Source organism: Choloepus didactylus, chromosome 2, assembly GCF_015220235.1.
Source record: "Choloepus didactylus isolate mChoDid1 chromosome 2, mChoDid1.pri, whole genome shotgun sequence".
NCBI lineage: Eukaryota > Metazoa > Chordata > Mammalia > Pilosa > Megalonychidae > Choloepus > Choloepus didactylus.
In genome coordinates, this window is record NC_051308.1 from 2,544,338 (window position 1) to 2,570,709 (window position 26,372).

Consider the following 26,372-nt stretch of genomic DNA (forward strand, 5'->3'; position numbering starts at 1 on the left):
AGCCTCCAGGAAGAGTCTATTCTGATGAAGAGTACATTTCCTGGCCCTCTCTTGTATGTTCAGCCATGTGACTGAGTCTGGACAAAAGAAGGTGGGCTGAATAATTCTCAGCCTGGCCATAGGAACCTCCTGTGCAGAGCTCTTCCATGCTCCCATACCTTCCTTAGCTTGATGCTGATTCTGGGTAGCCTTAGAAGCTGTACCTCGAAGACTAAAGAGCCTCCATCACCCTGGGTCCTTAAAGGACTATGTGTGCTGCTATGGGACCTCCTTGGATCCATGTGAGTGAAAAATAAACCTCCTTTTTGTAACGCTCCTGAAAGGTGGGGATTCATTTGTTACAGTTGTTAGCACTATCTAACTAATAGAATCTTAAAATATGAGAAAAATTGAAATTATTAACCTTTGGACTTTTCCAGAGTCAAGGGCTGGATCTAGACAAATAACGTAGGCATATAAAAAATGATTCTAGTCTTCCAACATTTTTATTGAGCAATCTCAAATGCCAGCCAGACATGCTAGTTATTAGTGGGCCTCCAACATAAAACCTTCCAAATGGAACTGATGCCAAACACATTGGCTAAGTAATCATAGGGCAGTAATTCCTCTGTCTTCCAGGGGAAGGAAAACATATACTGTTACTCCTGATCCCCACACTTTACAGTTAGAGAAACGAAAATCCTGGAGATTCTATATGACTTGATCAATGTTTCACAATTAATGTATCCTCAGCAGAAATAGGCTGAAGGATCTTTATTTCTATTTTATCTGGCACCTTTTTACATGCCAACAAGCCAATACTTTTATGAAGAGCCACATTTTGTGAAAATTATGCCCCATAATTTATTCTTAGCAGAGAAATAAGATTGAGAAATAATCATTAGTTATGGGATAATGATTTTCTTTTTTATCTGTAGAAAAGCAATAGTGAATCTCTATAGGAAGCAAATGCAGTGTTGGTAAGTGTTTCATAATGTTGCCCTGGAATGTGGCCATTTTCTATTAAAAAAACATTACTGACTGATACCACCACAGTTTGTGTCCTCTTGTCTAGAATGCATGCCATTTTGTAAATGGCTTAGCCCTTTCATATAAAGGCATTGTTTACAAAAAGATTCAGTGGTTGGAGAATTACTGGCTTTTTTTATGCGTGTGGGCCCCAATCCAGTGACCTCAGCAGCCCATTTAGATACTGCTTCGGTGAGGTAAATCCTACTTAAGATTTCCCCCAATCTCAGAACTGATGTTTTGTTAGGGGCAAAGACAGCCTCGCTTGGTCAGTCACATTCCTGAGCAATCCCTACATTTGAGGTCAGTGTTTTCATTCTTGAGGGCACTTGGCAGTGAAGAGCTTCTCCTTCCAGAGAGCTCATGGCTGGCATCCTGCTTCAACGCTCACTGGCGTACAGAACACACTGAACCTGCCAAATCCCAATCTCTTTCCCCAGAGAGAGTAAGGAGGGAGGTAAAATAAGAAGAGGAATATGTGATTTGCTCGGAGGAGTTGAGATGTCTATAATCCCCCTGTCTGGACCTTATCACTTCCGCCACCACCCAATTCTGTGCAAAAATCCTTCTTTCCAGGCCCACGGTTTCCTCCCAGACCAGAGCCCTGTGGTTGTCGTCTGAATCACTGAGCCATCTCTAGCTTCCCTTCCTAGCCACAGCTAGGGTTCCTGACTTTGTGGTCAGATCAGTCTTCCTCAGCATAGTGTTTAAAGCATCACTCCCATTCTTAAAACTTTGAATTTCTATTTACTGGAAGTTTTTCATGGGCAAGATAACTGTGCCTTTTTGAGACACCAAGTAGAAAAATTTTTGATAAATGATGTTTAGAATACTTGGCTCTTCTGGACTGTGCTTAGTATTGGAGAATCAGAATTCAGGGTTAAGAAGGGAATGTGAGGAGAGAACCTTTTCTCAAGCCTGGTGATTCTCAAGCTTTAGCCTGAACCAGAATCTCCTGGAGGGCTTATTGAAACACACAGTGCTGGGCCCACACTGAAGGTTCTAATTCCAGGTGCCCAGGGTGGGGCCTTGGAATCTGCATTTCTCTCAAGCACCCAGGTGATGCTGAGGCTGCTGGTTCAGGGACCACAATTTGAGAACCGCTGCTCTAATGCATTCACTATGTCCTAGTTCATTTTCTTCTCTCTCCAGGGCAGTGAGGTTTCTTATAAAGTGCCTCATCCTATGGACTAGATGGGATAATGTAGACAAAGGGTCAACACAGTGTTGGCACAGAGTCACACATGCTAAATGTCAGCATCATCCAACCCTCTGAGAAATTTGGTATGTAATAAATTCTCTTTGATGGGGTTGGCGTCATTAGTAAGTGTGGATTGTGTCTAGCTGAGGCCAACTAGGTTTCAAAACTGTCCCGAGTTCCTTATGTTTTTCCATCTTCACACTTGAACAGAGATAAGATTATGGAGTGTAACACAGGCCCAACTTGAATGCTTGGCAACAGTTTGCTTGTGTGAACCATTAGAACTGTGATATCTCACTCAGTGCTCCACAAAGTGTCTTTCCTGGAAAGCTCTCTTTCAAATTCGTTTGGCTTCTGCAAGTATACCTGGGGGGTGTAAGGAAGACCATGTGGGAAAATGAGGGGGGGGGGCTGATTAAATTTAAAATCAATCTTAAAAGTTAAATATCTCACTTATGTCTTGAGAAAATGTGTTTTCTAGAGTTCTACTCAAGATGTTGTCTGCAAGTCGGCTGCCAGTCCACCAGCTCTTGGTTACCAGTCCACAGTGAGATAAACAATGTGCACTGGAATGATAATCGAGAAAATTAACCATATCGCCATACTGTTAGGTTCAGCTCTTCCTCCCTTCCTCCCTCCCTCCCTTCCTTCCTTCTTTCCTTCCTTCCGGCACAAACTCCTCATTGGATGAGTACTTTGAACACTTGACTAGAAGATAGAGAGTTCATCAAGACTCAGCAAAAATGAAATTAAAAAAGAAAAGAATAAAAACCAAGAAAAATTTTAAAAAGAAAAAAACCCAAACCGAAACCAAAGCAAACGAAATAAAATAAAATAAAATAAAATAAAATAAAATAAAATAAAATAAAATAAAAACAAAAAATAAGAAGACTCAGTAGAAGCTTCATATCCTCCATGGATCTTGTCCCATCTCAGACTGTATCAGGGACCCTGTGTGTACACTATTGCAGCACTCATCATACTGTATTGTAATGGACTTTTAACAGTAGTAATTTATTTAGAACCTATTTTTCAGTTACTAATAGAGTGCATGGTAGTTGTCAAAAATTCAAATAATATAGATCCAAATAAGGCAGAAAGTGAGCGACCTGAGATATCCACACAAATCACCCCCTCTACTTCCTATCTCCATCCTGAGTCTCTAAAGCCACAGAAGAATGTTCCAAGAGACTGTGAACCACTCAAAAGAGGCACGAGATTGGTTAAGGATGGGGCAGCAGACCAGAAGGGTCCCCATGGTTTGGGCTTGGAGGACACAGGGGAGATGCGGAGACTGAGGCTGTTCCCATGGGCATGAGCCAGGTGCAGGGACAAGCTGCCGAAGACAACCAGGGACTGCACCTCTCCAAGGAAGCCAGCAAGAAAGGGGACAGTCCCTAGCCCCAGCTGCTCTCCCTGAAGCAAGGACACTGTGGGATCTAGGAAAAGGGCAAGAGAGAGAATTCTAATGAGATTACATTTAAAATGGAAGGGGTAGAATTGTATTGATAACAAAATCAGTTCTGCCATTATGGAAATGAAATGGTTAAAATGATCAGTGATTCTGAAGGAAGTAATACAAATAAATAAATGGCATAAAAGCATCTTGAGTCACCCTCCACTGCACCTGTCCTCAACATTTGTTCCCCTCTCCCAACTTGACAAGGAAAAAGTGTCGGGAAAACATGACCAGAAATCATCAGTGTGCTGGTTTGGATGTATAATGTCCCCTAAAATGCCATTATCTTTAATGCAACCTTGTGTGGGCAGAAAACACATTAGTGTTGATTAGGTTGGAAACTTTTGATTGGATGTTTCCATGGAGATATGACTCAATCAACTGTGGGAGACTTTTCATTGGATTATTTCCATGGAGATGTTGCCCCACCCATTCAGGATGAGTCTTTATTGGATCACTGGAGTACTTTAAAAAGAGCCACACAGAACCAGATGAAGCTGCAGCTGAGAGACACATTTTGAAGATGGCCATTGGAAGCTGACACTGACATTTTGGAGACAGCCATTTTGAAACCAGAACTCTGGAGCAGATGCCAACCACATGCCTTCCCAGCTAACAGAGGTTTTCTAGCCACCATTGGCCATCCTTCGGTGAAGGTACCCGATTGTTGATGCCTTAACTTGGACACTTTATGGCCTTAAGACTGTAATTGTGTAACCAAATAAACCCCCTTTATAAAAGCCAATCGATTTCTGGTATTTTGCAAAAGGGCAGCATTAGCAAACTGTAACAATCAGTTTGGCCCCCTCTGTCCCCACACAAGCTCTGCTTCTAAAGTAGCACTCATTTGAAACCATGATGGTATCAGAAGCCATCATCATAGTGCTTGGTGGTGACTATGAAGAATTTAGCTATCTTGACTTTCGGATGAGGGGGTGGCCCAGTTGTGGAGACTGTTTTGGTTGTAAAGGACCACAAAGATTCACTGGGTCTATCTTGGGTATGGCAGGAATTCTCATGGAGAGAAAGGGGAATGGTCTCATGGAAATTTAAGAACAGGAGCCCTAGGAAAGCTATCTTGGCTGAGATCAACCCTGCATGGTAGCTTGGGTATTAGAATGGGAGCTTGGGCATCTTTCCCACTGTGTTGGTTTGAATCTGTTAGGTACCCCATAAAAAGCCATTTTCTTTAATTCAATCTTGTGGGGACAGACCTATTGTGAGTGGGACCTTTTGATTAGGTTGTTTCCATGGAGATGTGACCCCGCCCATTCAAGGTGAGTCTTGATTAGTTTACTGGAGTCCTTAAGAGAGCTAAGAGCTGACACAGACCCAGATGCTTGCAGAAGCTGAGAGAGATGCTTAGAGAGTAAATGCCCAGAGACATTTTGGACACAGCCATTGAACCTAGGACCAGGAGAGAAACTAAGAGATGAAATCCAGAGTTTGCACCAGGAGAGCTAAGAGAGGACCCCCAAAGCTAAGAGAGAAATACCCTGGGAGAAACAAACAAGGAGGCACAGAGCTGGGAGAGAGAAGCTAAAATAGAAGCCCAGAGACATTTTGGAGAAAGCAACGGAAACCAGAAGCTGATCCCGGAGAGGCCCAGCAGACTCCAGCCAGGTGACTTCCCATGTGACAGAGGAACCCTAGATGCCATCAGCCTTTCCTCAGTGAAGGTATATTCTTGTGCATGCCTTAGTGTGGACACTTTTCATGACCTTAGAACTGTAACTTTGTATCCTATAAACTCCCTTTTTATAAAAGCCAGTCCATGTCTGGTATTTTGCATTCCAGCAGCTTTAGCAAACTGAAACACCCCCTTTACCTGCTTCAGCTCGTTCTACTGTCTCCTCCTCTCACCTTTAACTGGTAACAAGTTCTTCTCCTCTGTGCTGCAACAAGTTTTTAAACCTCTTTTCTGTATTCCTCCCATTGGAAGCCACCACCTCTGTCTCCCTTCAGCCATTCCCCAATCAGGCTTCCAGCTCCATGTTCTCAGGTGTTTCTCATGTACTTGCAGGTTACCTCAGCGCCTCACACCTGCTCCCCTCAGTGTTCCTCCCAGCTTAGCCTTGGGTGAGATGCTCTGTTTCCCATACCACACCCTAGAGGACCTCTTTTTCATTCACAGCTTTAGCTATCCCTTACATGCTGTTGACCTCCAAATGTGTATGTGTGGTCCTACCTTTTCCTTTGAGCTCTGGGACTATAGAGCCTACACCCTACTTGACGTTTCTTTTGGATGGTTGACAGACGCCTCCATCTGCTGTGCAACGAACTGGGCATGATTCTTCCTTCCCAAACTCATAGCTCCCCAGAGCTGCCTCTCTGCCATCGGCACCAAATCCATCCGGAACTGCAAGCTGAAAACCCAGAAATCGCCACTGACACCTCTTTCAGTATCTTTCTCACCCTCCATGTGGAATTCATCAGCAAGTCCTGTGGACTGCACCACCCAAATATGTAGCGAGTTCATCGCTGTCTGCATTTGCACCACTAGCTAGATCAGGCTGTCAATCGTTTCCTGCCTAAACTGGGACAGTGACTTTCCAACTGGTTCTGCCCATTTTTGCCCTGATCCCTCTCTCTAATGCAGTGGTCTTTTCAAAGCATTAGAGACATATTCCATACGAATAAAATGCACAGGGCTCTGGGAGCAGACTACCTGGCCTTGGGCATGTGTGCTTCATTCTCCTCATTCGAGCAGTGGAGGTAATAATAGGCCTGTAGCATGGAGCTGCTGGAGGGCATATGGGAGTTGATACCATAAAGTGCTCAGGAGAGAACCTGGCACCTCATGGGAAGCACTTGAGAATGTCAGCCCTTGTTGACCAGTCTTCCCCTCCCCACATTCCATTGTTGTTAGGGTAAAGAAAATTATTCACAACCTACACAGACCTGCAGGATCTAGCACACACCCCCCTCCTTGCCATCCCCAGGTGCTGACCTCCTTCCAGTGCTCAGGCTTCACTCACACAACCCCCTGCCTTGAAGGTTCCTTCTTCCCTTCTGCTTAAGTGACTCCCACCCAGAGTTCCAACACCAGCGCCATCATTCCTTCCACTGGGAAACTTACAGCTAGACCAAATCACCCTCTACTCTGCTCTTTAACTGTTCTTATGGAAATTGAGATATGACATGAATTTGAGATTTGATCCTGTTTGTGTCCCCTTTAGCCTGTGGCTCCTATGTCTGCTCTGCCCATCATTTTATTTCTTGCATAAAAAGCATATCCTCTCACGTGGTTTCTCAAAAATATATGTTGAATGAGGGAGGGAGTGAATGAATAATGAATGAATGATCACCTTACTCCCCTTCTCTGCCCTGAGCTAAGCAATCTAGGATGAGTCTTTCCTTTTCCCACTGCAAGTCTCCAAATATGATGAAAAACAACCATCCAGCATAGTTGTCCTTATATTTCTCATCCCCTAGGGTTTTCAATGGTTACAGAATACCCCAAGGTTTATTTTGTCAGGCTCATGGTCTGAAAGCCGAGAGAGGCAGACCACACCTTAATTAGTGGAGCAGCCCCTGCACCCCATGGGCTCATGGTGCTCCATCCTGAAATGGAGGGTTTCCCACCCCCTCCACCCCTCACTGGGCTGTCATCAGTCCCATCTTTCCCGTTTGCTTCAGGTTTGATTCCGTTTCTGACACTGACATGATTTGGGTCTTGTGGTTGTAGTTGCAGAGGATGGCTCTGATCCTTTGAGAGAAAGGAGGCATGTGGTCTGACCCAGAGCCTCCCATCCAACGGCCCCTCTTTAGAGACCTGGCTTCTCTCTGCACATTTGTCCTGCTCCCCTCATGCTACTGAATGGAAGATTTATTCTGTATTTTTAGCAGAACGAAAAGACAAGCGTGGCCATAGCACAGGCTGCTGCCTTCAGGCAGCTAGGCTGTGCTAGGCTCTGTGGGATGGGAATCACGTGAAAGCAGACATGGCACCTCAATGCCCTTTTGACAGGGGGAATTTGCTCTTGAAAGGCTGTGGGCATGGCAGGCAGAGCTACCGCCTTTCAAACTTCTCATGTGGATTCTAGTTCTTCTAGAATAAACTTTGCCTACAATCTTTGACTCAGTTCTTTGGAATTAGAACCAGTGCAACATACGTTAAAGTATTAGTTGTCTATTAACTATCTTCATAGTCATCAAAAATGACTATCAAAATATATTTTAATTTTTTGAATAGGTAATATATTCATATGGTTAAAAATTCCAAAATTATGGAATTCTTATCTTTCATCCTTGTCACCCAACTATCCAGTTACCATACCTCTCCAAAACAAGCAACAGTGTTTTTTTTTCCCTTTTCCTTTTGAAATAAATATAGACTCACAAAAAGTTGCAAAGCTAGTACAGAGAATCTCAATATAGCCAGTTTAAAAAAATTATAGTATATTAAATTAAAGGAATATTATGAATATTATGAATATACAACACACACATATAGTATGTTTCATTCTATTTTACTCAAATGGAATCATACTATATGTACTTTGGTACCTTGCTAAAAAAGTAGTAATTCTAGTTAGCAAGTTAGTATTTAATTAATGGAGCTGTCATTTTAACTTGACACTCTGTAGCACTTTTCCTAGACCTAAGTTTATTCTCCAATGCAAAACATGAGAATTTCTTTACTCTATGTTGATTCAGATTTCTGTGCTTTGTTCAAACATAGTCATAATCATAATCTAACCTTAGGGCAGTGTTTCACAAGCATGCTACTTTAAAATGCAGATTAACAGGCGACTTTAATGAAATTTTCTTTCCCCAGCTCTGAGTTGCTGCCTGGAAAAGTGTTCTTTTCAAAACAAGTTCTCTAGGTTATATCTAGCTTTGGGCAAGTTGAAGACACTGCTCTCAGAGAACAGTTACTGCCTAACACTATATTGATTAATATGAATCATTCAAAAGTGAACTGCTCTTGCAGCACAAACCCACAACACCGCTCCACTCTCCACCTCTGTGAACTTTGCTCCTTTGCAAAGTCCTCACGGAGCTGGGAAGTTCTGCCTTTCATCCCTTCCCTCTGGCACGCCCCTCAGCCCTTCCTCCACCCTCCCGAGTTCCTGTTCTATCTCGGTTTCTTTAAATACCTTGGTAAGAAGTCTGCAAGTGCTCCACTTCCAACTCGCCACGATGCTCTCTCTGACCCCAGTCCTGGTAGCAGTCATCTGCATTTTGGTGGTGTGGATCTTTAAAAACGCTGACAGCAGTAGAGAGAGAAGGAAGGGGGAGACTGGAACCTGGGATCAGGCCCAGCCCGGGGTGGATGAAGACTTAAAAGACAGCTCAGATCTCCACCACGAGGAAGAAGGTAAAGCAACAGCGGGTGGGGTGGCTCTAACAGTCAGTGTTTTTATGCGTGCAAGTTGGTGGCCGGGCTCATGGGAAGGAAGATGCACAGGCAAATCAGCCCCATCCTCTCCCTGTATTCATGTGGGACAAAGGCAGATTATTCCTTGCAGGTGGGTGGTTTGTCACCTGCTGGCACAAACCCACCGTGGTTCCTGGGTCCTCAGCGTAAAAGTTGTTGAAGGGTGGAGGTTTCTCCCTGGCCCCAATCCTGGTTTGGCTTTTTAAATCCTTCTGAAGAGTCACACTGGGCTGGCAGTGGGTAGGGGTAAGCAGTTGGGTTTTTTAAAAACTATTATTTTTTTATTAGAGCAGTTGCAGGTTTACAGAAAAATTGTGCAGAAAGTGCATACAGTGTTCCCTTACACACATCCGCCACATGCACAGATTTCCCTATTATTAACAGTTTGTATTAGTGTGGTGCTTTTGATGAAACAATATTATTATAATTATGCTATTAACTTTAGACCACATTAGGGTTCACTTTAGTGTTGTACAGTTATGAGTGCTGGTCTTCTACCCTGCCATGTTATTGAATTTGTTTATTAGCTCTAGGAGCTTTGTGGTGGATTTTCCAGGATTCTCTGCATATAGGATCATGTCATCTGCTAATAGGGAAAGTTTTATTTCTTCCTTTCCAATATGGAAGCCTTTTATTTCTTTCTCAAAGAGAAAACTTCAGATTGTCTGTTTTGGTTTGCTAAAGCTGCTGGAATGCAATATACCAGAAATGGATTGGCTTTTTCAATGGAAATTTATTAGATTACAAATATACAATTTTAAGGTCATACAAATGTCCAAATTAAGGCTTCAAGAGGAGGATACCTTCTCTCAGGAAAGGCTGCTGGCCTCCAGGGTTCCTCTGTCACACTCTGTCACATGGGAAGGCACACAGTGATGTCTACTGGTCCTTCTCTCCTAGCTTCTGGTTTCAAAATGGCTCTCTCTCTCCAAAATGTTTCTAGGCATTTTCTCTCTCAGCATTTCCTGTGGGTCTTTCTTACTTCTCCCAGGGTGTTTTCTTTCTAAACTCTCTCTCTCTCCATGAGTTCTCTGAAAGGACTCCAGAAAAGGATGAAGATGCACCTTGAATTAGGTGGGTCACATTTCCATGGAAACAACCCAATCAAAAGGTCCCATCCACAATAAGTCTGCGCCCTCAGGGATGGATTACAAGAACACAGCCTTTTATGGGGTACCTAACTGATCCCAAACAGCATATTGCCCTACTGAAATAAAGGGAAAATCCTACACAAAAACCCTCTAGTCAGCCTTGATTCATGAAAGTTCCTGGAATGTCCATTTTAATGGTGGTGGGGATTTTTCTATACAGAGTGTCACTAGCCATCCAAAAGTTATCATACTAACTGAAATTTCAATTAAATGTCCCAGATCTTCCATTTTCTTCTAAGAAAGGTTTGTGTTAAGTTTTTTATCTAGTGTGGGTAACACCTGCTAATAAAAATGTTCCCACAAACTTAGGAAATGACAGACTGTTAGGCACTTATGGTAACAAGTAACCATCAGAACTACTTTCAAATCTAGTCAATGGTTCAATGACAATTCAGTAAGCATGCATAACAAGCCAACCTACCCACATCAGCCTCTTGTTTCTAGCAGTCAGCCAGTCATGGATGGACACACTCCAATGCCAGTGCCCCTTGTGCCAACCCATCAATGAATGTCCCAGCCCTTAACATGGCTCCTCCAAAAGCTGTCAATCCCCTTACACCTCTGAAAGCCTGCTAGTCCCCAAACTCCAGGCTTCCACACTGACCAGTGTGCTAGCGCTCTCCTATGTGGGTTTGCAGGAGCAATTGTTAAACATTCAGGAATTGTGTGGGCCATGTGCTAAATCATCTGCAGCTTGAAATCAGGCCATGATGGAAGAATTTATACCAAAGAAATGGGCAAGTGCTCTAAATCTGGGGTCTTTTTAATTTCCTTCTCCAAAGAGCTGGTTTCCCAACACACTGCTGCCCAAACCTCTATACAAGGTCAGCATTCTGCTATAGAGAATGAGTTTGGCCAGTGTCACTCTTCTTTACTATAATCATAATTAATGGTGAAAGTGTCACCCTTGGGCACACCCACCCATTAATTCTGTTGCCTGGCTAATTTAAAAGGTCGGTTTGCCAGAACCCCTGTAAGACCTCAGGGTTCTGGGACACAGGACAGGGAAGTTTAGATGAGTGAATATGAATTAAATCATTGTCTTTGAGCACAGCCCTGAGTGGGTCCCACTGTGGGAAACTTAAAATCAACCTGGGCCTCTGGAGAGACCCCAAAGAGATGAAGGTCACCTTTACTCTCTTACCACAGGATAGCATTGCTCTAGCCAATGTCTTTCCATCAGGGACCCCCAGCCCCCAGCCCCAACCCTACCACAGATGGGGAGTGAACGACTGATAGTCCCAGTGAGCTCAGGGCTTCAGATCCCCAATTCAAGCACTGGATAAGTCAGTACAGGGATGGACTCACTCCGATGCTAATGCCCCACCACACCCCACCCGCTTGCCTGGGATATACAGCCCTGGTCCAAGCAGGGAGAACAATGCTGAAACTGTGGAAAAGGGGATGTTTCAGGGCAGGTCCTCAGCCCTGAAATTTCTCCTTCTCCAACTTCAGACAGTGTCTGCTGAGATAGCTGACTCACACCTGCCCACAGGAATGTGCTCCTCAAGGGTCCCAAAAAGCTGAAGCAATGAAGGTGGGTAACGTGGCACATGTCAACCTTACACATTCATAATTAGAAACATTTGGGGCCCATTTGCAAAGATTTTTGAAATTGAACTTCAATACAACTGAAGCAACTTATCTGGAGACACAGCCAGAAAAATACCTCCATGCTAAATGTCAAAGATAGATGTGACTTAGGAGTGCTTGGCCAGAAAACCTGATTATGGAGCAATTTAGGGAATCCTTGGCATCGCAGCAAAGATAAAGAGTGAGTTGCTGTTGGCATCAAGGGCAAACCCCCCAGTGTGGCAGCACAAGACTTGCATGCAAAAGTGGGGAAAATGGATGGCACTCATGTGCTTTGTAGGGGAGCCTTCCTACCCCCAACAAAGGGTCTAGGATGGAGGCAGGAGAAGAAAGGAGTTGCTTCTGGGCAAGGACCTCACTCCTTGAGGCACTCAGGAGCTCAGTGACAGGAGCAAAGTGGTACCTTTGGCATTTGCTCACTGCCCTGTGGAGGGAGGGTGGTGCTCTGATCTGCTCTGGTTGCCCACAAGACACAGGAGGCAGCAAGCCCAGCGGCCCCACTAGGTCCTGCTCTGAGAGGCTCAGGCCCATCCAATCAGAAGCAGAGGATGGTTGGTTTGCCCTAGTCAGGGAGAATGATTGGCACTGATAATACCCAGGCAACAATTTGCCTCATTCTGCTAGATCAGTAGAACCTGCTTTGGACTTTTGGAAGCTGCAAAAACTGCTGAGTCAGCCGCAAGGCCAACTTTAGCTTGTACAAATGCTGAAGAGCTCCAAAGAGTTAGGGATCTCTCTTTGAAACATGTCAAGGAAACCTTTAATGCATTTGCCTGCATCCATTTACCATCTACAGAAGCTGTCAGACTTAACCATAAATGGTGTAGAACGTATCCTTGAGGTTGAAAGTCTTTATTGACACAGTTGAGAAAGTTTCAGGGCTGTCCTGTGACACTGATATCTGGCTTAGTTTAGAATCAATTGCTAGAAAGCTGTGAGGAGCTCGTTGTCAGTCCCCCATCACACCTACTTCCTTTTGACTCAGTGACTGGGCCTTCTAATTAAATGTGTGCAGTCTGGGCCAGGACTGCCCTGCTAATAAGTGTGAAAGTGTCCTCACTAAGAGCTAGGAGCAAACAGTGGTGCCCACTATTCTTGCATCGGGTTTTCTTAGCCCTTGAGTGGGAAACCTCTCTACCCTTCTTTCCTGACATTCCTTGGGGTGAGGCACGTGGGAGTAAGTGTTGAGAAGGTAGCCCTCCACCTGATCCCACCTGGAGAACGTCCGGGTCCCTCAAGACCAGGTCTTGGGCCTTCTTGCTGTCTTCACCCCATTCCTGTTGGATGCTCTCATCTCTATGTGTGGCTCCCAAATTAGCATCCCACCTTCTGGACTCTGACATTCACTCTCGTACTTGACCTTTCCACTTGGGTGGCTCAGAGGCACCTGCAATGTGACACATGGGTGATTCCCTCTCCTTCCCGTCCCACCTCCCCTGAGCCACGTGCCTCTCAGGCCTCCTCATCTGAGCAGATGGCCCATCGTCTCCTGGTCACTGAAGCCAGGAACCTGGCAGTGACCCTTAGTCCCTCCCTTGCCTGCCCCACCACGGCCAACTGCACACATTAAGGCATTTTATAATTTTATCTCCAAGATGCTTCATGCATCTGTCCACGGCTCCCAGCCTTTCTGCAACAACTGGTCCCAACCAGCATCATCCATCCCCCAGGCTATAGCAGGAAACTCTTTGTGGGTCTCTCCATTTTCACTTTTGCCTCGCTCCAAAAGATGCTTTTCAAAGCATAAATTAGACATATCACTCTTCTTAACACCCGTGGCTGGCTTCCTATGATACCAAGCTCCATCCACAGTCTTCCGAGGAGCACATTTCACAGCCTACATAATCCCTTCTCCACTTTATCTAAGCCAGGCTCCCTTGCTCAACACACCAGCCATTCTTAGGTCCTTTCAGATGCTGAGACGTTCTCACCCCCCTCGTCGGCCCCAAACACCACCTTGTCCTTTATGCTCAGGCTGCACCTTAGATGCCAGGCCCCCAGAGGGCCCCTTCGAGCCCTCCCTCTCCAGACCTCCCACCTTGTTCTGTGCCACTTCTAGAGAGCTAACATCTTCACTGGCAGTCATGGTTTGTGATTCTCTACTTATACACATTTGCTGGTTGGTTTAACCATTTGCATGCCAAAGCGTAAAAACCATCTCTATGTTTGTTATTCACTAATATATAACCAGTAAACACTTGTTGAACAAATTGTGGGTCTCTGCCTTCTGGGAAGACTTGGAGAAGCTTATTCAGTGCCATTTGTATTATACACAGTGTTCTGAGTTTTGCAAACATACAATTATAATACTGGAACTGTTATTTTTTCCCCAAACTGATCATATCCCACCAGAGATTTCCCTTCTATCGAGTCACCCTCCTTTCACCCCCTGTCCCAAAAAGACATTGAAAAATCATTGCTATTGGCATCTCCTGAGCAGAAGTCTAAAAAGGAGAAAGCTGTTCAGTCCCATGCAAATAAAGACGTCGACTTCAGGATTGCCTCATGTTTTCATGCTTTGATTTCCTTAGCTAATGATACTCATGCATTTTAGACCCACAGACACCCACAGACTCACACACACTCACATATCAAAAAGCTGAATCCCCAATTCCACACCTTTGGGAAGACTGAAGATCCGTCTGGAATTTCTGAGAATTTCCAGGGAACTTGTGCTCTCAGAGCCACCTCCGGCTCTCGGGTTCAGACCTTAGGGATTTCTGACTTCTGTTTCTGTGGAAATCAGTGTTTTTGTTTTTCTTTCTGTGACTTCTCCACATCTCACCAAATACTCAGGGCAATAGCATTTGGGTCAGCCCTTTCTTGCTTCTAAGAGTTTTGGATTCACTGTGTTGAAAGACAAACTGGACTCTAGTTTGCAGACTACAGCACTTTATTTGGGACACCAGAGATTTGCTGCAGCAAGGAAACCAGATCACTTGCAAAAACAGTGGCTGCTTAGGTATTCTAGGGACGGCAAGTGATTTGTATAGACATAAAAAGGAAGTTAGCTTGACTCCTATTGATTGGACAAGGGTTTAGGGCAGGTTTGGGGCTTTATTTTGTATTAGGTGAAATGTAATCAACTAATGCCTTAATTGGCTATCTGGGTTGGCTGCTTTGGTGGGAGTTTCAAATTTCAAAAGATAAAGAGGAAACTCAAGAGGGAGTTCAAAGAGGAAGTAGGGCATTTTTAAAATTTCGTTTTGTTTTGTTTTGTTTTGTTTGCTTGTTTTGTCTCTGAGGGGTCCACAGGACTTTCTCCATATAATTTTATCAGCTGTTTTGTTTTGTAAACCTGCCTTTGGAACTTCTTCCCAAATTCAGTTCCCCTCACTTTATCATGGAGGATAGCTTAGCTCCTCTTATCCAAAGATGCATTCCTATATTCCAAAACCCAGTGGTCCACCTACTCCAGGGAGAGTTAGCAGCAGAAGAAAACCATTAGAGGTTTAAAATTTGCATTAGCCTCTCCTCCACTGATCAGTCTTGTAAGGGAAAGTGGGCCGAATGGAGATTTATCTTCCACTGATATGAACTATGTCAACTTTGCTCAGAAGGTAAAAGTAGCTATGGCCAGTTTGGGTTACAATGTCAAGTTCTCCCTCATTTCTTTAAACTTTATGTCACGGGCCAAGTGGGCCTTTGCTGCTGAGAGCCCAAAGAAGATGCCAGGCATGTTCAGAAGCATGAACTTTTTATTAAGGGCTTACTTACAAGGGAAAAATGAAAGTTGGTCACATTGCCTGGATTCTGGAGATGCTCTAATGGATTCAGGAACTGCTCTGATTGGTGGCAGGTTCAGAGCTCAACGTGAAGATACTCTACACTTTGTGGGGGCTAAATAAACTGTTTATAAGGGCTCGACATTCCAGTGGGTATGAGAGCATAAGGTGGGAGTGGGGGGTCTTGTGATGTAGGGAGGGATTCATTGTAATCAACAGGGAGGAGGGGAGGATTATAGATTATCTTGTAGATAACAGTATCTCAGGGAGTTTCAGGGTATAGACTACATTTAGCACCTGATTTTACAAGAAGAATAGGTCAAACCTTAACTGACCTGGATCATGCAAACTGCTGTGTGTAGTCTTTAAGGCCTTTGGGGAATGGGCCCCAGGTTCCCACACTTTAACTCTTTCTTGAAAGCACTGACATTTTATATTTAAAATAGGAATTTTTAAAAGATTGGTTTTACAATCATAGTTTGAGAAACGGTAACATGGCAAGAATTTCATGACTAAGGATCTAAGTGCCCACTTTACCTAGACTCTACCTTCTTGAATTTTCACTGCATTGAGAAAATGTCAAGGGGCCTCTTTTCTCCTTTTACCGAAGTGCTTATTAAAAAATTCTGGTCAGTTGCTCTATCCTTGGGTTTTATGGTAATTAATTTTTATGACCTCCTTGTCATTAAAAAAAAAATTCTTAATTCTGAGAAAGAAGAATGCTTACTGAGAAAATGCCTAAAATGCAATGAATGGTTTAACAAGTAATTTTAAAGCAAAACCCTGAAGAACTATCTCCTAGGTCAAGAAATATAAATTTCCTCTGTATCCTCTAGTGTCTTCTACTTTCTCTTCCATATTTTCTATCACTTTGTCTCTTCATGCTGCACTTTGGATCAGTAAGAAGAACCTAACTTACGATTTATTAATTTACTCTTGAGCTGTGTCTACTCAGATGTTAAACCTATTGAAAATTTCATTTAGATTATTACAGAAATTGTCCTTTTTCTTCAGATTTGCTATGCCATAATCCTGCCAAAACTGTCACTCTCATCTTTTAATTCTTTGAACATTCTGAGTATAGCTGTCTTATGGTCTATATCTGATAACCCCAATATCTTAAGTCTGTGGGTGCATTTCTGTTGCCTATGGTTTCTATGATTTTAGTTCATGACCTCATTTCCTTGAATGTATTGTTGTCTTTAATGGCATGTTGGCTATTGTTTTGCAAAATTACTTGTTAAAACTTATTGAGGTCTAGGATACTGGTACTTGTTTCCAGAAAATAGTCACTCTAGTACCTACCAGTTACATGACAGAAATTAACAACCTGGGATGACTTTAACCTAAGGTCAAGGCCTATGATTTCCTGAGTCATCCAAGGGATATAAACTTGGGCTGCAAGTACATACCAGATCTGGCTTACTTGAATTCTATCCCTCAATGGTGGGGGGCACAGCCCTTCAGGTTCCCAGCTTAAAGTGCGGGAGCGATCATATGGTTTTGACTTTCGTTGCCATCATCTTGTCTCACCTTAGCCTCATAGTTATTTCCTGATGATTGAAAAATGCCCTCTGCACATTTGGAGTTCTAGGCTTACCTGGATGGGAACTCTCACCTTCACCTGGATTTGACTGTAATTGTACATGTCTTTTTAGCTCTATGGATGCTTAGAAGAAAATGGTTTAAAATATTGTTCTAGTTTGCTAATGCTGCAGTATGCAAAACACCAGAGATGGATTGGCTTTTATAAAAAGGGGGTTTATTTGGCTATACAGTTACAGTCTTAAGGCCATAAAGTGTCCAAGGTAACATATCAGTAATCGGGTACCTTCACTGGAGGATGGCAAATAGTGTCCAGAAAACCTCTGTTAGCTGGGAAGGCACATGGCTGGCGTCTGCTCCAAAGTTCTGGTTTCAAAATGGCTTCTCCCAGGACATTCCTCTCTAGCAAGCTTGCTCCTCTTCAAAACATCACTCACAGCTGCATTCCGTTCAGTCTCTTTGAGTCAGCATGTTTTATATGGCTCCACTGATCAAGGCCCACCCTGAGTGGGTGGAGTCACACCTCCATGGGAGTATCCCACCAAAGTCACCACCCACAGCTGGGTGGGGCACATTCCAAGCAAATCTAACCAGCACCAAAACGTCTGTCCCACAAGACCACAAAGATAATGGCATTTGGGGGACACAATACATTCAAACCGGCGCATTCCACCCCCTGGACCCCAAAATGACATTATCTTTCCAAATACAAAATACATTCATTTCATCACAATATCACAAAAACTTAAACCATTTCAGTAACAAAAGTTAAGTACAAAATCCCATCAAAATCAAATATAGGCGTGGTCAGTCCTAAGGCATACTTTTCCTTTAGCTTGAATCTGTGGACTTAGAACAAGTTATATGCTTCCAATATACAAAGGAGGGACATTCACAGGATAAACATTCCCATTGCCATAAGGAGAAACAGTAAGGAAAACAGGGTTAACAGGACCAAAACAGTTCTTAAAACCTGCAGGACAAACTCCATTAGATTTCAAAGTCTAAGAGTCATTTACAGAACAATGTTGCATCCTTGGGGCTTGAGAGAGTGGAAGCCTAACCCTTCCTAAGGGCCTTTTCGGCAGCCCTTTCCTCTCCAAACGCTTAGGTGAGTGCTCCAACATACCCACATTGGGAAGACCACCTTCTCGGCCCCAGCCTCCTCAAACATTGGGGCTGCTCCCGGATTCCCTTCCATCTCCAGGGCACATGCTCAACCCCTTCAGAACAGTGTGGTGGCAGCCAGGCTCTCCCCAATTCCCTGGGAATGTGCTCCACCCTCTTTGGGACCTCGGGTGGCAAAACTCTTCCAGAGCATCGATGTGGAATGCCCACCCTCGACCTCCGGGGCAAACTCACCCTTTCCATGCGTGTGGGCTGCTCCAGTCTCCCAGCCCAAGGCCTCTTGACTCCAGACCTCAACCTCCATGGCTCTGTGTTTGAAGAAATTTTTCCTGCAATTTGTTCCTTGTCTGTCTCCTCCAGTCCAGACTGGCAGCGGCTCTGTCTATAAAGTTCTCGCAAAAATTCTGTTGGCTTTGCATGAAGCACACAGGGGTCAAAGCCATCAGACAATAGGAGTTTCCACAAATCCTTTCTGGATAATTCCATCTCCAATCTTGGCTTGTACTGAAATGGCGGCTGGGTTCCATGTTCAGTTACATCCTCACGTTGGGCTGTAGCTTCTGGGATTCCACCCCCTGGAAGCTCGTAATTTTCCAAGCCATCAGCTTCTGGTTTCTTTGAACCCAAGAGTTCAGTTCTAAGTTTATCTCTTTCTGCTCTCATTTTACTATAAGCTGCAAGGAGAAGCCAGGGTATATCCTCCACAGGTAGTCTGGAGATCTCCTCAGCTAAGTATTCCAGGTTGTCACTTTTAAATTCTTCCTTCCATCTGACACCAGGACTCAATTTTGCCAAATTCTGTGCCATTTTAAAACAAGGATCGCCTTTCTTCCAGTTTGCAACAACACATTGATCATCTCTGTTTAAGACCTCGTCAGAAGTATCTTTAGAGTCCATATTTCCACAAACAGTCTCTTTAAAGCAGTTTTGGCCTTTTCTATCAAGCTCCTCACAACTCTTCCAGAAACTCTCCATTATCCATTTAAAAAGCCGTTCCAACATGTTTGGTATCTGCAAACTCAGCAGCAAAAGCACCCCACTCTTGGTACCAAAATCTGTTCTAGTTTGCTAATGCTGCAGAATGCAAAACACCAGAGATGGATAGGCTTTTATAAAACGGGGGTTTATTTCACTACACAGTTACAGTCTTAAGGCCACAAAACGTCCAAGGTAACACATCAGCAATCAGGTACCTTCACTGGAGGATGGCCAATGGTGTCCGGAAAACCTCTGTTAGCTGGGAAGGCACGTGGCTGGCGTCTGCTCCAAAGTTCTGGTTTCAAAATGGCTTTCTCCCAGGACATTCCTCTCTAGCAAGCTCGCTCCTCTTCAAAACGTCACTCACAGCTGCACTCAGTTCCATTTCTGAGTCAGCTCATTTATATGGCTCCACTGATCAAGGCCCACCCTGAATGCGTGGGGCCACGCCTCCATGGGAGTATCCCACCAGAGTCACCACCCACAGCTGGGTGGGGCACATCTCCATGCAAACAACCTAATTCAAACATCTCAACTTAATCCTCACTATTCTGTCTGCCCCACAAGATTGCATCAAAGAATATGGCTTTTTCTGGGGGACATAATACATTCAAACCGGCACAAATATATTTTATTAAGGATTTTTAGCTCTCTTTATCTTGGAGGGTTGGTCCAAATTACCTAACCAACCTCTACCAGAAGTGGAAATCCTTTACTAGATACCACAATCACAGCCATGACCATGACCGCATCATCAGCTAATTCGTGCCATCGAGTGGATTTGTATTCATTCAAGAAAGAAAGTCACAAGTAATTGCTTTCTCTCATGCAGTTCAAGGCATTGGATATACATCATATCAGGCAAATATTCATTGGATTTGGGGAGGGGGTTTCAATAAGGAAGAGATGCAACAGCACTAAATTCAATTTGCTAGAGACATTTTAGGTAGTACAGTAGTGATACAGGTAAGATGTATACACATGCACACACATAAATTTCAATAGCTTGAAAAAAATCACATTTGTTACTTTAGGAAAGTGAATGCTGAACATTTTCAGCAATGTCATGATCTCAGACTCTAATTATCTGTTCATATTTAAGTAGGAGTTGCCACCTAAGGTGATATGGCTTCTCTGCACCAATTTCCCTTAAGGCTGCAGAATAATTGGGCTGGTTTAGTAAAGACTCAGTTGTGTAAGAACATTATCTACCCCCCCCCCCCAGGTGCCACTGATATTTTCAGTGCCTATTTCCCAAGCAGACTTCTTGGTGAAGCTTTATTTACCTGTTTTGAAGTTCCCTGAAAAAATCCAACTCATATCAATCCCTTCTGATTTGATGTTCCCAGGTCTACTTTCTGTATGGGTCTCCTTTTGGTCTCTTTTGCCTCCTAGATTCTAAGAGCCAGTGAAGTTCAACAACCATGAGAAGCCAAAGACCAGCAATGTATATGTGTGTGTGTGTGTGTGTGTGTGTATACATATATATGTATATTTCTCTATCCAGAACATTCCCCTTCTCAATAATTTTATCTATTTGATTGAAGACAATATCTTGGAATTTATTTCTGTTGATATCTTTGTAGTTCACATTTCAGTCTTTGGAGTTCAGACTAAATCAAAGTCTACCCATGGGCTAGAGAACTGAAAAAAAAAAAAAACAACACTCAGCATTCATTGTACGTTTTGGATATATAATCAACAGTTGTGGGAATATTGGAATGAGGCATCTGGGGATTCAACAATAAAGTCTCTGAAATCTTGTTTGTAAAGCATACTAGGTACTTCGCAATGTTATTTATCCTTCTAAAATATGATCGAGTTTGCCCTAGGTTAGAATTTTAGTTCACCAGATGCATCTTCCTTCATTTCTGCCAGTTCTGTGGGTTTAGTTTCTTCTTTCTCAGTTTAACATTTTCAGATTCAACTATTAAATCCTCTATTGCATTTTATTTTTTGTAAGATCTTGACCTACAGATAATGAGCTTCCAGAGATTTCTTTTCCTTTTTCATTCCTGATATTTTTCTAGGGGGTTCTTTTTTCCTTGATCAATCTTGCTAGGGGTTTGTCCATTTAAAAGAAATGGACTTTATAAAGTCTTTATAAAGAAAACAACTTTTGGTTTTGATCTTTCTTTCTATTGGATGTTTGTTGTCCTTTCCACTAATATGTCTTATTTTAGTATTTACTTCTTTCTACTTACTTGATTTTATTTGGCTATTCTTTTAATCACTTCTTGAAATTGATATTTTATTCATTAATTTTTAGGGATTCATATTATCTAATGTATGCATTTAAGGCTCTAAATGCTCCCCTAAATATAATACTTTATCATTATTGCATAGATTTTTAATACATAATATTTCATATCATTCATTTTGAAATGCTTTCTAATCTCCAAAGTCATCTACTTTGACTCATGGGTTAAATGTTATTTATTAATTTCCAACATATGGGGACTTTTCACAATTATCTGGCTTAATTGTATTGTGGTTAGAGATCATTATCTATATGATTTCAATTCCATGAAATTTGTTACTTATTTTCCAGACCTAATGAATGGCCAATTTTTTATAAATATTTTGAGTTTGCTTAAAAAGAATGTGCTTTTGGCAGTTGTCCATTCTACGTGCGTCCATTTAGTCACCTCTGTCAATTGCCTTGTTCAAAATTTACTGTATCCTTACTGATTTTTTTCCTGATTATTTTGTCATTTCTGAGAAGCATGTTAAGTTCTTCCACCATGATAGTGGATTTTCAAATTTCTTCTTGAAAGTCTGACTTGAGGTCCTATAATATAAGTGCATGCACATTTAAAATTATGTCTTCCAGGTTAGTTAAACATTTTCTTATTAAAAAGTGACCCTCTTTATCATCAATAATACTTTTTGCCTTACATCTGATATTAATACAGAGATGTGATACATGCTATAAACTTTCCATCCTTTTTTTTTAACCTTTCTATATTCTTTTGTTTTAGTTGTGTCTCTTATAAACAACATATTTGGACTTAATGGAAATCATTGGCTTTTATCAGCAGTATTTAGTCCATTTATAGTCAATGTAATTATTCTTGTTGCTATTAGGAATTCAGTTAGCATTCTTACTGTAACTTTTCTGAAGGTCATATTTTTTCTCTGGCTGCTTTTAAGATTCTATATTTGGTTATAAAAGATGCTATTTTCTTTTTATTACACTACTTGGAATTTACTAGGCCTCTTGGAACTGCAGATTTGGTATTTTTTTCATCAATCCTGGGAAATTCTCAGCTAGTATCCCTTCAAATATTGCCTCTGTCACATTCACTTTCTCGTCTCCTTTTGAGACTAGGATCAAATATATATTAGGCATTCTCACTCAACTCTATTTTTCTTGCTTTTTCTTATACGTTTTCCATCTTTTGGGCTCTCTTTGCTCAATCCTAGATATTTTCTTCTAATTTGTCTTCCAGTTCATTAATTCTTTCTTTAGGTATGTCTAATCTGTTCTTAAACCCATCCATTGGAGCCTTAATTCTATTATTTTATTTTTTAGTTCTAGAAGTTCTATTTGTTCCATATTTGCTACGTCACTTTGTATTATTGTCTGTACTCTACAGATTTATTAGGCATGTCTTTTTTTCCCCTCTAAACATAGTTATCATAGTTGCTTTATCCCCTGAGCCTGATTAATTCCAATCATAGTTGCTTTATCTCCTGAGCATGATAATTCCAATATTTAAAGACTTTGGGCTTCTGGTTCTACTTTTAAACTTTGATTCTGCTGTTTCTTGCTCAAGGTATTTTATTTCCTTTTGTGCCTGATTGCATATGGTGGCTGCTAGTGATTGAACTTTAAATTATTAAGGAATTATTGTATGTTGGCATTTGTTTCTGCTAGGGGCCTGGAGTAATTTCAGACAAGACCACCTTATACCAATGCCAAGTTTCAGGTTTCCAGGACTTACCAAAATGGTATAAACCCTGGCTGCAAGAGCACTTTGGGGACTGATTTATTTCTGATTTGCCCTTACCTTGAGGGTGTAGCACTTCAGGGTCTCAGCTTACTGAGAGAAGGGTCTCTCTTAGACTTGCCATTGTGTGTAGGCCTGGGCTTTGATTTCTGTCCCCCTTGATCCTTGGGGATATTTCAATGGAAATTCACATTTCCAGGGATTGGCAAATGCAATCAGGGCAAATGCAGCTTCTGTGTTTATTTACCTCTGTGGGTTCACATATCTCCCTTCAGTTTTGGCCCAGGATTTTTATTTTTCCTAGGTTATCAGCTCTTCCATGACTTTGAAAGGACATTTAAAAAATACATTATTCAGTCATCTTAGTGGGTTTTCAGTTGGTGGGAGATTGTTTCAAATAACGTAGTCTACCATTAACAGACATTTGAATTCCTAATCTTTTTATAGATAAGTTTTCCTCTTTTTCTTTCTTATTTAATAACCAGGTCAAGATTCTGTGGATCTCTTCTTTCTCATCTTGGGTCAATGTCTTTGGGCTCATGACCTTACAGACATTATTGAGAGCTTTATCACCTTCTCCGCAGTGGCTAATGAACAAAAGAGACCATTACATTGCTACCTTTGTTCTTATTTGCAGATGCTGATGAATGGCAAGAGTCAGAAGAAAACATTGAACATATCCCATTCTCCCACACCCGGTACTCTGAGAAAGAAATGGCTAAGAGATCCCAGGAATTTTATGAACTTCTCGATAAGAGGCGATCTGTCAGGTTCATAAGTGATGAGCAAGTCCCAATGGAAGTCATCGACAATGTCATCAAGGCAGCAGGTTTGTAGCTACACAGCGAGTCTGGGAGGATGTGAACTGAGGTCAACTACATGACAATATTGCAGAAATGAAGTCCAGACATGGTGGATAAAGCTAGAATGATGTGTTCAGCTGTAAAGTCTTATCCAGGCCTTTACTTGCTTCCAGAAGCATAATGATTTCCACTTTCTGTATTTTGATGTTTATAATCTTACTGAAAGCAGTTGTGATAATAGTTCAAAACTTCTGAAAGTATTCCATTTTGTGAATTTCATTTAAAATTAAAATTTCTGAACATAGCCCCCATTGGAAGAGAAGTCATTCTCTTTCTTTCCTCTTCCCTTAAAACACACACACACACACACACACACACACACACATTCACATACTCACACGTATACAAACATTCATAGTTCTCTTTTTTGGAAACAATCCTCTTACATTACACACCATGAGGATCTAATACAGTATTTTAATTAGGTAGCAAAACTTACTCGTGAATTTGCAAAGTAAACCAAAGCAAGGGAAACCCATTTTCAGTGTAAATTAATATCTCCACAAAAGATTAAAAAAAAAAAGTTACAGAAAAAGGGGAGGGAATATAAAAGAAAGCTCTCGTTTGTGAGTTGCCTTTCATTGGAGTCTTATTCCCATAAAAATCATCTTTAATTTCATTTGCAGAAATTATTGTGTGTCCATTGAGAATTCATTGCACAATTAAAAGGAAGCAAGAATAAAGCATTTCATTTCAGTTAAGAATCCAAATGCACTAGACTGTTGAGATATTTAAATAAATGTGGCATAACTGGAAACAGTAGAGAGATCCACAATTTACTTCTTCTGTTTGGAGAGTAAATATTTAGTGAATACATAACATGGATACAAAGTGAACTGGAATCACTCTGTTCAGAAATCGGTGCCTCATGTTTAGCTTTGGCTTTGCATTTTGGAAGCCAATCGTGCCCTCCAAGTTTGGGGAGTGGAGTGGGCAACAAGACCCCTGTCAAGAGCTGGAGGCCAAGATTATGCCATTAGATTACTCACTAAGATGAAAGGAAGAGCTGCTGTTGAAACGTCTCCATCAGTGGGTTACTTTGATCCACCGATGGGAATGGTGGGTCCTCTCTAAGACCGAGGGTGACACCAGGTTTGGAAGCTGGCTCAGGAACCTTAAAGGGAGTTTGAGCTCCTTGAGTGTCATTCACCAGAACTGATCAAAGTACAAGCTGAGAGTTCCTGAAGCCCAGGAGATTGGAATACATGCCGTTGTGTGCATTTAGTGCCCAGAGCAAAGAGTTTTCTTGTCTCCCCAGTGAGACCCTAAACTTGAAGTTGCTTATAGGGCTTTGATATAGGTGCTAAACAATTGACAGTTCCGTTGCTTTTTTGAGTAGTGTTTTTAAATGTTATGATTTAAAGTTTCCTCTTTCCAATAAGCTTCATGACTTTATCCTTTTACAAGAATGTCAAAACAAATGACATTATGGAGAATGTTGGTTGTCAGAATGCCCCCTTGAGGTTTCCTTCATGGTGCGAGCACCTAGAGATGTCTTCTCCCAGGTTATTAGAAAGTGGTGACAAATCCCCACATCCTAGAACAACTGGCCTCCAATCCTGTTGGTCGGTTCCGAGACAACTAAAGTGATGCTGAACCAATTGGAAGCCACAGCAATGTGTCCGAATCACTGCCAAACACTTTGTTTTCTAGATTCTCTAACTTCGCTTTGAGGAAGGATGATTGTCATACTTAGTAACTAACATCATCACATCTTCCTGCAGTTTTAATGTTCTCATTTCAATTTAATGGGGGGCAGGAACAGCCCCAAGTGGAGCCCATACAGAGCCATGGACCTTTGTGGTTGTGAAGGACCCAGACATGAAGCATAAGATTCGGGAGATCATCGAGGAAGAAGAGGAAATCAACTACACGAAAAGAATGGGGCACAGATGGGTCACAGACCTGAAGAAATTGAGGTACGGCAGGCATTGGAATGAGGGATGTGGGGCTTTTTACAATGAAGTAGCCATGACCCCAGTTTCCTAGTTTTGTTTGAAGCATGGATGCATTTTTTTCTGCCTCTGAAGGGAACCTGGGAGCGTCTCTGTATTTCCTGGAGCTGCAGGTATGGTGGAGTGTGCAGGAATGCAGGCTGGAATCAGATCTACATTCTGATCCAACACCTGGTTTTCCAATTGCAAGACCTTGGACGTGGTTTTCCAATTGCAAGACCTCTCTAAGCTTCTGGTTGTTTTACACATAATGATAAGGTTAAAAACTTGGGGTCAGGATTAAATTAAAGGCTAAGGGTAGGGCCTTCCAAGCCAGGCTGCTTGGGTTCAAATCTGAAGCTTACACTTATTAACCTCTCTGTGCCTCAACTTCCTCAGCTGCAAAATGGGAATAACTCTAGTTCTTTCTTCATGATGTGATTTAGATGAA

General features: G+C 42.2%; 1 protein-coding gene across 2 annotated transcripts in view; it reads left to right on the top strand.

Moving 5' to 3' along the window:
• Positions 1–8,740: 8,740 nt before the first annotated feature.
• Positions 8,741–26,372, top strand: part of IYD (iodotyrosine deiodinase) — a 32,106-nt gene continuing 14,474 nt past the window's right edge. The window contains exons 1-3 of one of the 2 annotated variants that reach the window (XM_037810845.1): positions 8,741–8,991; positions 23,762–23,953; positions 25,747–25,906. In XM_037810845.1, the coding sequence (XP_037666773.1) occupies positions 8,814–8,991; positions 23,762–23,953; positions 25,747–25,906 (530 nt within the window). In that variant the 5' untranslated portion in view covers positions 8,741–8,813. Of the gene's footprint in view, positions 8,992–23,761; positions 23,954–25,746; positions 25,907–26,372 lie in introns of those variants that run through there. The other variant, XM_037810851.1, reaches the window with a different exon arrangement.